The sequence below is a fragment of the Eutrigla gurnardus genome (genome assembly GCF_963514095.1).
Source record: "Eutrigla gurnardus genome assembly, chromosome: 5".
Lineage (NCBI taxonomy): Eukaryota > Metazoa > Chordata > Actinopteri > Perciformes > Triglidae > Eutrigla > Eutrigla gurnardus.
Genome location: NC_139919.1, coordinates 23,232,417 through 23,247,274, shown reverse-complemented (window position 1 = coordinate 23,247,274; position 14,858 = coordinate 23,232,417). Strand labels below are relative to the sequence as shown.

Genomic DNA, 14,858 nt, shown 5'->3' with positions numbered 1-14,858 from the left:
AGCAATTTAATATTATCTGGCAGAGGCCCGAGTCATCCTCCCTTCTAATTAGAGTTAATCATTTTCAGCTGGCGAGACACTACTCAACCATCTCACCAGCACTGAGTCGTTGAGTTCATGGCACATCTTGAATTTGAATGAAACCATCACCTCGCCTCTTTGTTTATCAGATATGGCTGTTTTTGTACACATCACTCTAATAAAGCTCAAGCAGTTTACATTTGAATACAATAAGATTAGATTAGAATGATCCCTATGAATATCAGCAAATACAAAGATTATACAAAATGATATTGTCATTATTTACACTGGTATACTGTTATTATTCCATGGTGTACAAATATAATGTTTACTGTTTACAGTGTAAAACATTGAGGAATGAGAAATGCCATATAGAGGAAAAACAATAGATACAGTTAGAATTTACAAAATAATAAATACTAGGATGTGTGGACAGGAAATGTAGAGAAGAGAAATATCCAGATCAGACTGCTGAACATCAAAGAACATCAAAATCAATTGTTTTTACCATATTGTGTTTTTGTCTGGAAATCAGGCTTCCCTCCAGTTCTGCTATTTATGTCCTGATGTTTTTACTTTCTACACGATGACTAAGAGTTTTAAAAGTTGAAGCTAATCTGTTTTCTTTGTATAGCTAAGCTTCTTTTATGACTGACTTTTGTTTCATTGCACTCTATTGTTAACTATAAAACTGTTCCCAATGTTGTCCACAATGTGCAACCACAGGAAAGCCTCACAAAACAAATACTGGAATTAAAGGAATGTATCGACGCATTATGCAAGATTTATTGTCAACCCAGTGCTTGAATTATTTCCAAACACAGCCCAAATTACACACGGCCCAGAGATCAGCGCAGTTCCAGTTGTTATTGTGTTCTTCACTTTTGTGTATATGCAATTTGTCATTTCATCATAGCGACAAACCTACTTATCAAAACATTTGAGGAAATGTAGCCATTAACATGATGCAGTATAATTTGAAATAATGGTCGCAAATGGCTCTAAATAAGAATTATAGTTGCCGTTCGACTTCCTGTTCAAACCAGAACAAATTGCACATTTTGTGGATGCTAAGTAGCTGAAGTGAAGTATGAATGCATTTTTCAGCATTCAGTAATACTGAACAATCTGTAAAACAACCAGCCGGCACACAATAACGGCAGCGACACAGAGAGCATTAATATGCATATTTTAAAATGAATCATCCACTTTGCCCTGCAGGGAGAGAGAGAGCTTATTTTACCCCAGAAAACGTACTTTTGGCAGTATGTCCCGCACTTTCACTCACTGCACTCTCCTCTATTTCAATGGCATTCAATACCAATCTCTTTGTGCTGCTAAAGAGGTAATTATGACTGTGCAGCACAGATAAAGAGCAGTATTAAAAACGATTTTATTTTCTTAATGAGAACTTTTAAAAATACTTTCTGGAACCATTTAACTGTTAAGAACGTTTAAACTTCATGAATCATTTTATTGTGATATCCCTCATTGTTTTGACTTTTGGAATCTTTAATATTGCAGAATTGTTCCGGGGTTTTCCATCTGAATGCAAATTGCCATTCTGATTATATTATTGCCACTATTTAACACTTTAAATGGAATGGTGAAGGAGGACCTCCGTGATGATGAGGTCCTTGTGTGAGAGTTTAATTTGAATTATCACGATTTAACATGCTTCCCAAGAAGTGACCTGGACAGCATTGAGAAATGCTTGAGTCGTCGCCTCTTTTTCTGTTTAACAAGCTACCTTCTATGGCTGTCACATCTCTCCTAATGCTCCCTCTTGAAGCACAAAGGGATTTCAGACATTACACTTCACCATACTTCAATATATGTCGCCTCACTCTGCTAAGGCCATCCAGGTCTAACCCTGTGGTATTATGTGCAGGCATGCAGATCTGTCCTCGTATCAAAACAAAGGTCCTCATTCGAATGCGTCCGCATGACTTCATTACCATACCATAGAAGAACATATGCAAACACAACAAAACGGGCATTTCGGGAATACCACTTCTCATTAGCGAACGGTAGCGAGTGGTGGTGAAGTGGTTTGCACCATCCTTTCACAGCAAGAGGGGGTCGGGTTTTGAACCTGCGTGCCGGCCCTTGTGTGTGTGGAGTTTGCATGTTCTTCCCATGTCAGCGAAGGATAATCGATGCCTCTCATTTGAGTGTGAACGCCTGTCGGTGTCCATGTGACAGACTACTGGCCTGTTCAGGGTTTATCCTGCCTTCACGGAGCGATGGATGGAGTAGTGGCAAAGAAGTAAAAGTAAACTGAGAATACTCTCGGCCCCGTGGAGAAGAATGAAATATGAGTGCAGCACTATCTGCAGGTTTGGGCAAATAGGCTGTCGTATACAGTTCTGACTCAACAATGATCATGCTAAATAACAGTGGATTGATCTGTTACTCTGGAAATCAAGAAGAATACAAAAATAGTTATTGATGAAAAATTACCATATAAAATGATGCATGCGTGATTTTTTAGCTCGACATCAAAGCTTATGTGGACACAGAACACCGCCTTCCTATAGTTTTCAATACATAGCTTTTGTTAGAACAGAATCTTTCATTTATTCGGTTATTATGTTTCTGACAATAAATCAATTTGCAATTATTTGTATTTTATTTTAGGGTAACATGGGTGAGGGCTTTCAAGAAAAACCTGCTTAACAGCAGAAAAAAATATTATTTATTGTCTTTTTAGCAACTTAACTTGATTATTCTTAATCATTAAGTGCTATTAATGTGGTCTGGAGGATCTGACAATCTTTTAACTTAAACTTAACTTCATTTATTGCTGAAAGTAGCAAAGTAAAAACTTATTTAATTACAAATACGACCTCCCATAGGGAAACCCTCCATGCAGTGTGTTTGGTTTCAGGCTACGACATTATTGCAGAACTTTTCTGTTGTTTTAACAGTAATGATGTCTCTGGATCATAAGTTTGATTAAGTGCATTGTAATCCCTTTGAGAATCTCTGACATCCAACGCAGCAAGAACTAGCTGTTGATAGATTATTCCAGCATCAGCGTCTGGGTAGTGAAGCGAAATGCTTTGGCAGCAAAATGCCGGGTCGAAAAGGTTCACAAAATTAGCCATTTGAAGAATGGGGTGTGACTTAAGCCCTGCATGAAGTTCTGAACACAGCAGAAAGTAATTACTTTTTAGTCGCTACAGGGACTTACTTTCCTTACACACCATATAGCATGATGCCTAGAGATTTACAGTAAACAAGTGCAAGTAATTTTGGAGCAGATGGGTTCACAATAATCACCTAAAAAAATATGAGGAGAGGCATCATTCAGAAGCACATATGTTTGAATCTGTGTCCTCGCTGTGAATCCCTGGACAAAAGGACCTGGCGGGTACCATGACATGACCTGACCCTGCTGCACTCCATCCAGACTGCAGTTCCCTTGCCTCAATCACACCACGAGTAATCAGCACTCAGATCAGCTCTCTCTCAGAGAGCTGTGCTGTACAACAGGTGTGTTTTTGTGAGTGCATGCAGGAGTGAATGTCAAGGGGGATTCTTGAATCTGGCTCGCGTTCCCTCTCAGACTGCTCCCGAAGGCCTTCGGGGGGTTCACGTTAGACAGGGCTGATGCAAACTCCATCCAGACTTCCATGCCTGGAGGAGGAGATGGCTGCATTTCATGTGAAAAAAAACCCCGAAACTTTAAAGAGCACGGCGGGATCACAGGAGTGTGATGAGACGAAGCTGCTTTTGTTGAAACAAAGTGTCTGAAGAGTACATTTGCAGGATAGTGAGGTCCTCAAACGGGCAAAAACAAAAAGGGACATATTTTCCCCCGTGACGGGTTCTTTCAAGTAAGACACAAACATGAATGAAGTCTCTCTTTTTGGCAGTTCTGAGAGACAGGGTAGTTATTTATTTAATGTGCACTTTCATCCTGTTTGCAAAGCGCTCTTCAAAGTCTGTCACCTTTAAAGTGAAAAAGTCAGATTTCACTCTCTCGTTAAATTAACAGTCTTCAGGCGAGGAGTCAACATTTCTTAACAGAGCACATATTCACACATTGGGTAACACCTCACACAGCGAACACGTTCTCCTTTGGTAGATAACATTGAGACGCTAACGCAGATGATGATTGGAATCCTTTGTAGTGGCTATGTGTATTCATTCGCCCACCTCCACTTATATAACAAGTGAGTGCATGGAATTGCACTCGGACGGTTGTTTGAGACTTTGGGCTAACAACAGTGCTGGAGTCGTTTTCTGTTCTTCACACAAAAACATGAAAAATATGAACATGAAATGGTATGAACTTTGCACCCAGGACAGCTGAATCCTGGGAAATGTAGCAGCTAACAATGATTAGGTCACATTAGGCCCTTGACCAGACATTCAATAAGTGTGGTCATTGGTTAATCTTTGGTGTTAAATCTTAGAGATTTGGTGCTATAAAAGACAAGACATTTGCAAATTATTCCAACTTCATGGGCGACCCTGTATTTGTAGAAAGTTATAAGGTGCAACATATGACATTCGGAGTATTAACATAACAGCAAAAAAACAATTTGCATTGTAAAGATAAAGTTGGCAGAGAATTAAGTTGCCTTCCCTCTGTGTGTGTTGTTATCAGAGCTAGCTAAACATGCTATTAGTGCATGCTAGTGCTCTTTAGGGTACGGTTAATGCATTTACAGAATCATGCTTCATGTTATGCTCTGTTTACATAGTTAACCATTAATTGAGTTTCAAAGTTCAAAGTGCCCCTATGGTAGATAAAACATGATGAAGTGAGCTCTTAAATGGAGAAAACGTGATAAACTCTCTTCTAGGATGCCCTCCCAGTGAAGAAAACGTTATGAAGTGCCCTCTAGGGTACTTTCTGTGAGCTCGTGCCCCACCACATGCAGCTCATGCCCTTTTTATGTGTCTGGCCTCTGCCCCTCATAGCCACTGATATCAAATGATCTTCATCAGCAGATGGAGCTTGCTCAGTTCGTTGGCAATCTCATCCTGAGCTTGTGGTATTTAGGAGAGGATATATTCTATTTATAAATGAATTAATAATCAGAATTTGGTTTCTCTCCAAATCATTCTAAAATGTTCACTCTTTCCTCAAAATGCAGTATAAAAGTAGAGTTTTACTACAGCGGTGTGCTGTTGCACCTCTCCAACCCTTTTAATTTAAACACCCTCACACCTGATCTGCTCTCATCCAGGTAGTCCAGGACTGGGTTGTCGTAAGCCAGCTGGGCCTTTCTCTGGGCAGGCTCTTCCTGCGCGTTGCCAGAGGATGATATATGCTCCTCTTCTTCTTCGTCTCCCTGCCCCTCTTGGCGCGAGGAATCACAGCAGGCGGTTGCCTTGGTGACGAGGCGGTCGAGTGGTTTGAGCGAGTGCATCCACTGGGGCAGGAAGTCCCAGCTCTGGAGCTTAGCGGGAAGATGGCGAGGGCTACGGGCCTGCAGGACATTTACCATGGCGATGAAGACGGTCACGCCCATGAAAGGAGCCCCGACGCCGGCCATCACCTGCCAACCCGCCAGCGAGAGGCCCAGCACCAGCGAGGGCAGGAGCAGGAAGCAAAGGAGAAGGTACAAGACTGCAAACCAGCGGTACTTAGCAGTGCGCTCACCGAGGACACGAGCCATCTTGATGGGCAGGCGCGTGAAGGGAAGAGGATACCACAGCAGAATACCAAAGACATTGAAGAAGAGGTGACAAAGAGCGATCTACGTACAAAGAGATGACAGGCACGCACAGAGGGTGTTAGAGAGGCAGAGTCGTCTCCCCGTCACTATGACAGACTTATACTGGATTGGCATACTGGTGCCTTCCCTTTCTTTTTTCTCATTTTCCGGTGAATTTAAAATGACTGTTGTATGAAACACTGGCTTACTTGTATGGCAGCTGCGAGTTTGTTCCCAGGGCTGGCCAGAGCTGCCAGCAGGGCTGTGGCAGTGGTGCCGATGTTGGACCCGAGGGTGAGGGGATAGGCCCGCTCCAGGCTGATCACGCCGATACCTGACAGAGACCACAGAAATGTAGAAACGTACTGTGACACGTAACCAGGAAACACTGTAGCTTCGATAGCATCTACTGAGGTTTTTGGTTTGTTAAAAAGGAAACTGTAAGAAACTAGATTGAGAAACATTGGTGAGAGTCGGTTCACCAATAAAATTAAAAATGTAATCAAATTAAAATGAACTATTTCAACTAAATAAAACCTATACAAACACTAATATGTGTCATTTAAGATGAAAAAAAAAATCCAATATTGCTGAGATATTACTTTGCCAGACACGATGACAAAACACTGTCAAAAGAGTGGCTGCATGACAGCAGAGCAAATCTATGTAATGAAACATACTGATACGGCTCTCTGAGTGTTATGATGGTTCCCATCTCACATTTATCACTGAGTTGCAGGCTGATGACTCAGTCGTCACTGATTTTACTCGCTTCGTTTAGGCAGTACAGTGCCGCTTATGCAACATGTTCTTACACACTTTCACAAGACTCAAATCAGTGGAAATCAGCAGGTTTATGCCCTTATTTGGTCTCATCTAGCTGGTAAATGAGTTTTAGCCAAGAGGGAAATTTAAGGTATTCCCTGGCTACGTGTGAGACTCAGGTAAACCTTTGGTCAAACGGCAGATAACAATTTGGAAACAACAGTTAGCGAGTTGCAACATTACAATGGAATTTGATTAGCAATAAAACGGTATGTGCTGTTGTTCTCAATGTTGTTCTCTCTCTCTCTCTCTCTCTCTCTCTCTCTCTCTCTCTCTCTCTAAAGAGAGCATTGAGAATAACCTGCAGTATATAGAAATAGCCATTCTTCTCACTAAGGGTCGTTGTTTATTTATGCAGATCACATAGAGTCATTTGTATAATAATTTAGATTGTTTCATAACCATTTAAAAGTTCCTCACAGTAAATTTAAGCCTCAAATTAGTTGGGACTTATAATACTAAATGCATCTATTTATTCATGCTCCTTGCCATCTGTCATTTTCCTTGTGACAGATGCTGGTTTTACATAACAGCAGCATTGTGTTGGTGGATGTCATTATTAAATAGTCTAGACTGATACAGGAAAATAACTCATTTATGAGGATTTAATAAATGAAAATGACACAATTTTAATTTAACAGCTTTTCCTCTCATTTTTAAGGTGTGGCATTTGCATTCTGTAATTTTCCTAGAATGGGATTTAACATCTCCACAACTTGAGACTCTCGTTCATTCACTCACCTACTAGAGGAGTCATGGCTGAAGTAAAGACAGAGCTGCTCTGGACCACAAACGTTACCCCTGCACCCACAAACATGGCCATGTATCCTGACAGCCACCCGAACGGATATGGCAGATCTGTTGAGATAAAGACAGGAGAGATGGGAATAACTCACATTTATGAACACACTACTCTTCTTGACTCTTGTCTCTTTCATGCAATTTGCATCCAAAGCAGTTTTTTTTGTTCCTGCAGCTTGTTAACGTGCTGCGAAACCTCCAGCAGCTCAAAAACATGCCCACCTGTGTTGATGACTTTATGGATGGCCTTTGCGACTTGGCCTTTAAGAAGCGAGTTGAGCAGTTTGACCAGAAGCAGCAGACAGGTACAGAGGACCGCCAGAGAGCCTGTCAGCAGAATCAGACCCACCGTGAGGTCTGAGAGCCCCGTGGAGACAAACAAATGCCTGCCTGCAAAGTGACAGCACCAGCAAACATCAGGAAATCATTCCACAGACACATCGCACTGTAACAGGGCCAATACTGAAAATAAAATAAATGCATTCTAGAAATACATGAGGTCGAACTCACACTTAAATGATGACTGGGAAACGTAGCTCGGGTCACAGTCTGGAGCGCTCACATTGCCAGTGGACTGTGGAAAAAAATAGAAGAAAGAAAGATGCATCTGTGATGAAAACTCTCTTTGGCGCCAGCGTTTGACACAACATGTCTGAGACGGCAGTGGAGACGGGTCTATTACCATAACAAGGTCAGTCTGGCACCATTCCTTCACCAGGCTCCGGTTCCTCATGTGCTCATTCCCCATGGCGATCCCCGTGATCACACACTTGTCGAGCTGAGGGTGAAAAAAAAGGGAGAAATGTTTTAAGTTCAGTGAGTCCAAGGAGTCCTTCAGTCCCATCCTCCATCAGAGCTGCCAGTTTGTGAAGCTCCGCCCCCATTAGTTTTGCTATCAGACTTTCTAGCTTCTGGTTATGCAATAATACTTATAATAGTTTTTCATTGATTTCAAACCGAGGATAACAAAAGAAGGCCTCTCATTTCCCCGCCGGCAACCAACTAATTTGCCAGCTTTAATGGCAACGGTTGCAAACTTTATTGGCCATAGCTCGCTAGCTAATAGGCCTTTTTTTTATTTGTTTTGAAAAAAGACATTTAGACTCGCTGATTTCATTTCGAATCGTATCGTGCATTCTGGCTCTCTGTCACCCACACGAGGAATCTCGTTTTGGAAGTGTTTCAGCCACCACTTTGTAGCTTCAGTTCAAAGTTACATCCCTGTGTTTCCTCCAAAGCTAACCCTGGTTTCTGTGCTGGATCCTTCCCTCCACACCTGCCTCCTGCTCAGCTCCTGTTCCACACTCACTGCTTTGCCATAGCTGCTGGTTTTCTGCCACCTAATCTCAAACCACACACCCTGCTCATTCCTCCAGGGCTCCTCACCTCCACCAACCCCCAGCGCCGTGCCCCTCCACCCTTCCCACATCCACGGCTTACCTCTGTGAAGTAAACCCTTGATTTATTCGCCACCAACAGAGTCACCAAAGTGATTGACAAAGTGATTGCATCTGGGACATACATTTCCATAGTGAGGGAAATACTGCCTTTAAAGTGATTTGTCCATTCGTTTGAACTTGTTTTTTGGTTTGCAAAAAAACGGTTGCTGGGCTATGATTGGATAATCTGTTTGGGGGAGGGGTTGAGCAAATGGTCAATTACAAAAATGCTTCGTGGCCAAAAGTGATACCTGTATGATGAGCTCCGTGACCGGCTCGGTGATGACCTTGAGCAGCTCGGGTGCTTCCTCCCCCGGTGGAAGCTGGAAGCTGGTGACCAGCAGGTGCGAGAGCCGGGCCATGAGGCCACTCGCCGCCTCCAGCGGCAGCAGAACCAGCACCGACAGCCAGTTGAAGCAGTCGTGAATCGTCGCCCCGGCGAAGGCACTGCAGTGTGGTCACAGACGTATTTCTGTGTTTGGCTATCGGCCATCAGCATGATCAACTACTCAGAAAGATTGCTTGTTAATCTGCTTTTCAGGGCTCAACTTTTTTTTGATTCGGTCAGTGTGTAATGAAAGTTTAATAAATTATATGTATTTTACCAGACACGGATTAAGCGACACGCCATCTGTTAAGTGTCGTACATTTCCGTGCCAAAGGGTTACTGGTGGGATCACTGTGGATCGGTGCCATTTCTGCCGCTGTGGTAGAAATTGACACTGGAATGGAGGCTGAAGCAGCGTGAAGCTGCTGATACATTCTCCCCACCCTCCACTGTTTTCTCCTCAGGACAAAACCTTTTATCCTGCTCTCCTCCATCTCCCCACTTATCGTCTTCACCTTTTCCATTTCAATTTCTTCTTCGCTGCTCTTCAGCATCCCCCCCTTTAATGCAACCCCTCTCTGCCTCGCCACCTTTCTCCCACTCACCGTTGAAACTCGGCCCTCTCTGCCGCTTGCATCATGGCTACTATGGTGTTCGTGACCGAGGTCCCGATGTTGGACCCCATGATGACGGGAACAGCCGAACTCACGTCCAGCACTGGGAAGTGAGAACACGCAGCATTGAAACAACGTGCATAGCTAAACAAAGACCATAATAAGTGCTAATGCCTCGGGTACGTAATAATGAGACACGACCTTGCGGCTTTTCAGAATTCAGCCTGAGTTTTAATGGGGATGAAAGATGATTGTAATTTGCAGGTGAGTGGAGGCAGCTTAGCCTTCACGGAGCTTAATTGTGGAGGTCTTTAATGACGATGACACATCCACGCAGACGCACATCCATGCCTTTGCATCTCTCTTTATCCTCTGTGATAATGACATATAATCTCTCTCCTACAGAAAGGATTTAGAAGCACAGAGACAGCTCCTGTGTGCCGATATCATTCACTTTAACCACCGTGACGAAAGAGGGGAGACCTCGGAGCCTGCGGACCGTTAGAGACAGACAGGTCATGACTTGGACATGTAATGGTGTAATGATGCATGATGAACTGCAGGCTGAGACAGTGGGAGATTACAGGGTGTGAATGATTTGATTTCATTACCTCTCTGATCCTGGTCAGACTTGCTAGATTACAATAATTCTCGGATGGATTTGACTAATTCGCCCCGCAGCACTGATGGCAGTTGCTGGTCAGTCAGTGTGTGAGAATCACAAATGAGAGAGATTACATTATGCAAAATGGAAACTAGAGTTATTTTAATTAAATGCAAAAGATAATGCTAATTTCATCAATGTATTCCAGTACTTTCTGTGTAGTAAATGCCTGATTTGGTTTATACTCTGCTCCATTGTTAGATGGAGCGCACTAGCTGCCATGTTCCCTTCATTCGGATGGACACTGTTGTTTATCCGCTTGGCTACTAGAAAAACAAGAGCACCAAATGAGTATTCACTGCAGCTGAAAATAGTCCCAAACAAAGTGCTCCTGTTTGAGTAACGCTTGGAAAAAACAACAGCGTCAAGTTGTTTGGAAATGTTTTACTTTAAAAGATGAAAATATGGATTTGGAACAGAACATTTAGTTGTTGGTAAGAATGAATGGGAGCCACAGACAAGAGACATTGATTAATATGGGCTACAATATATCTTTTGGTCTTGCTTTTCGTGGGATTTGAAATAAGATCAATACAGAATAACACAAGCATTATCCTTTAAATTATGTTATGGGAGAATGAAGAATTCATGTGTATATAAACGCAAATAAATGCATGTGAGCTAAATCTTTCGCTGTCCTAATAAACATTCATCTTTTTCATTTATGTACTTAACCTAAGACATGTTTTCTAATTTGGTCCATAATGCTAAGCAGTAAATCAAGAAGCATGGTTTATTGTATCCTCCATGGGGAACACAGCAAGGGAGAAAACAGAGATTATAACCATAAACTGCAGATTAATAGGATCTATTTGTTATTGCTACACATCACCATGGGATTCTTTTCTGTATTTATTGCTATGTTACTGTTTTTCTGTTTACTGAGATATGTTTGTCTGCTAAATAATAGCCTAGAATAGCATTCACGCACATAATGTACAGCCTACGAACACACACAACATAAATTAGGCCAGCTTGGACATCTTTCCATTTTCTCGAGTCTCAGTCAAAAACCTAAAATAACTTTACACAGACGTCCATGCTCCTACTCACATCCAGAGGCCACCAGACTGACGACAATGGAGGTGGAGGTGGATGAGCTCTGGACTAGCACAGTGACCAAGATCCCCACCACCAGGCCTGCCACGGGGTTAGACAGCACCGCATTGTCCTGGAAAATGTCCCCTGCCACTTTACCTGGTTAGATATGCCGTACACACACACACACACACACACACACACACACACACACACACACACACACACACACACACACACACACACACACACACACACACACACACACAAACCCAGACATGACTTGGTTGCAGAGAGCAGTTTCAGGCAAAATCCAAACAGCTCGCTTCTCCAGACCCAAAAAGGTCAGTAGATGATGCTTTGTGGTAAATTACATAGCAGCGCCCCGGCAACACAATGTGAACTGTTCTGGAGTGACTCACTTATCTGTGGAACATCAACCGGCTGAGTCACTTCTAACCCGCTAAGGGGGGCAGTGAGGGTTGCAGTTCTTACCCCCTGCTAACTGGAAGGCAGAGCTCAGAGTGTCCAAGGAGCAAACGAAGAGGAAGAAGAGGATGAGGAGGAGGGGGATCTTGGATATATTGATCAGGAGCTGCCTGGTCTTGTTCGGTGCTGTGGTCTGTGGAGATCCATCTGTTAGAAAGAAAAATCAACCACCAGGTAGATGGTGCATAATGTGACCTCCAATAGAGGTCAAAAAATACATTGCTGTAAAATGTGGTTTCTGGCCTCTGTACGTCACACTGATTGTGTTTGATCTCTGAGTTCTGGGTGAGAGAGAGCCTCAGTAACCGATCTCACATGCTTTATAGAGAGCAAAGCCATCGGACATACTACGTTATTATGCAGCCAAATGCTGCTGAGTGACAGCAGGACTTTGCCTTTGTTGCTCAGACTGCACAATCCCAGCGGCCCTGCGTGTCTTTGAGCAAGTCCTTATCTAATGAGCCAGCGGTTCAGCTTCTGCTATTCGCCTTTTCAAAGAGATCAGACCTGATATGAAGGCGAGATTACCCTCTTCACGCCGCCCTTGTACCTCTCTGTTTTGGGACTCCGTCTGCCTCCCCGAGTGAAGCTTTGCTGGAGTGGTGATTGGTATGTTGTTTGCGGCCCTCGAAGCCGCCGCTGAGGTCAAGGGTGGAGCCTATGCCGGACTCCCTGTCCTCCTCCTGCGGGAGTTTGGGCTGTGAGGAGAGATGAGTGCCGTGCATCCTCGCCCTCCCTGATAACGGATGACAAACGAGTAAACACTCAGGTGGGGGAGATCGAGCTTTGACAGGCAGAACGATGGCGACTGAAACCCAAACGTTACCGTTGTCGTGGAGCCCAGTGCTCCGTCCAGAGGACACTATGGTTATGGCGCGAGAGGACATGGTGCTTTGGATGCTGTGTGGATAGACGGAGGCAATTAAAAAGACAGTGTGGAGGGAACACATGTGAGAGTGAATGTCTATCAGTAGAAAGAAACCAAGGATATCAACATGTCTGCATCTCTCGCCACTCTACTGAGATCAGCAGACAGGCAATTAAAGGGAATACTAACGCGGCCCACATTATTTGAAATTGGCAGCTGTTTTTCTTTTTCGAGGTCAAATCGCACACTTATACCCCTACACGCTGCTGTGCAACGTCTCGCCTCCTCAGCGTCAATAAGGAAACATCAGCATCCTTGCAACTTGTCTCGCCCTCCGTTTCCTGCAGCTGCAAGTCGGCTCTTAAAAGCGACTCTCGCCGTCTATAGAGCAGCGACTCCCTTCCACGGTTCTCTCGCTCTCCGCTTTAAAGAGAAATGTTTTTTTTATCACCCCCTTTTCATGTCAGCCACTTTTGCTGTATTTTGGGGACTCCAGTGTAGGAGGGAGTGCTAATGTGTCTCAAAGAGGATGGAAGTGAGTAATTACAGTAGTAGAAATGGCAGTAATTATAGTCGCTGCATCAGTCTCATTCTGTTTGGCATCCTGCTGCTTCTGGTGTGCAGAGAGGCCCTGTTAGCATATGGACACAGACTATGGGAGACAAGACCCATAGATTGCAGCTGATCATCTGATTGCCGGTCTGCTACTTTACGATTTGTGAGTTTTTTAAGTGACTGTGGCTCACATAGAAGTATCCATGCTGTTTAGAATTCTCAGAAATGTTTCTGCTTGAATTTTACTTGTAGAAAAGAAAAATTAACTAATCAAAAATGTAAGTCATGGTTGACCTGCCAATATTTTCAAAAGGATCTACGATGGATTTAGATAAAAGGCCAGATTTCCAGTCAAAATAAATAATTAGAGAAATCGTCAGCGTTGATGAAAGAAAAATTGTATATTGACATATGCAGTAAATAATCTTACCTTGCCTGAAACAGTCCTAGGTGTTGTGTATGACCCCCTTGGAAAGGAATAGATCAACCCGAGGTGTAAATCATCTTTAAATACGCTACCAGGTAACACCTCATCTCTTGTCGACCTCATTGTTAATCAATAACACGGAGCAAGGACTAAATGATGCATGAGCTGGCAAAAGCATGTTGTGTACCAGGTGATGAATGATGTTTGTTCAACCAGCTATTTCTTTCGCCTGACTGGAGGCCAGATAGAGGCTCCCAGATGAAGAGGACTGATTGATGGCATTAATGATCCTTGTTGTTGGAGGTTCTTCTGAGTTTACAGCAGGATAATTATGACACCTAGTGGTAAATGTTGGAACAGCACTACCTTATATTCTCACGCAGCTGTTTCCATCATGCACCGTAGTCTGGCACAGATTAAAGCCAGGGTATTAAATGATCATTTCTGACATGAGATAAGTCAGTGGAATCTGCACGACTTGAGCAGAATGCTTGGGTGCTTATGGTACTTCGTTTGAGTCGAGATCAAACATGTTGTGATTGGAAATAAACTACCGAGTGGATGGGAACTATTTCCTGAGATCCTCTTAACACGCACGTACACACATTTGTTTACACACCCTGCTTCTCTCAGGCGATATCCTCCCTATCATGGGAGAATGACACTATGGCCAGAGTACCAGGGTAATTGTTAACAATTAGTCCAGCCACGGTTCTGTCACGTCAGCAGTGCTCTCAACCAAATCTGGCAAACCTGCTGACCGCAGCCTTGCATCCATGAACTCAGAGGGGCAGAACTTAATAACCCACTAGTGTAGAGTTGTTACTTTACAAAGTGTTACGAGAGCCGGGAGCCGGAGAGAGGGAGAGATAAACAGCAGCTGGACCACAGTCTTGGCTGCCGCCACCGTCGATGGCGGCGAGGGGATGAAGCCTTGAGATCTGGTGCTGCATTAAGCAGAGACATGCACACATGTGTTATCACTTATACACACATGGCTAAATCTTTGGCGTGGATCCAGAGCTCTTAGGTATGATCCCCCCCCCCCCCTCCCTCCTCCTCCAGATGCAGAAGGCACAGGGAGGCTGCTGCTCAGCCTGGGGATGAAGAACAC

The 14,858-nt window shown here is 43.6% G+C and overlaps 1 protein-coding gene across 2 annotated transcripts; it reads right to left on the bottom strand.

The window, feature by feature from the left end:
- Window positions 1-4,087: 4,087 nt before the first annotated feature.
- slc34a1b (solute carrier family 34 member 1b) lies at window positions 4,088-13,800 on the bottom strand. 2 transcript variants are annotated; one of them, XM_084009016.1, is made up of 13 exons: window positions 13,748-13,800; window positions 12,721-12,794; window positions 12,445-12,630; window positions 11,901-12,041; window positions 11,421-11,564; window positions 9,695-9,806; window positions 9,013-9,208; window positions 7,994-8,100; window positions 7,833-7,879; window positions 7,545-7,712; window positions 7,263-7,379; window positions 5,906-6,030; window positions 4,088-5,738 (listed from the first exon to the last, which is right to left on the bottom strand). In XM_084009016.1, exons 2-13 carry the CDS (start codon window positions 12,779-12,781, stop codon window positions 5,151-5,153), a joined length of 1,992 nt encoding a protein of 663 aa, XP_083865142.1. In that variant the 5' UTR covers window positions 12,782-12,794; window positions 13,748-13,800; the 3' UTR covers window positions 4,088-5,150. The 2 variants fall into 2 exon arrangements, with proteins under 2 accessions (XP_083865142.1, XP_083865143.1); XM_084009017.1 differs by lacking the exon at window positions 13,748-13,800 and having other exon boundaries at window positions 7,833-7,896; window positions 8,011-8,100; window positions 12,721-12,829.
- Window positions 13,801-14,858: the final 1,058 nt, after the last annotated feature.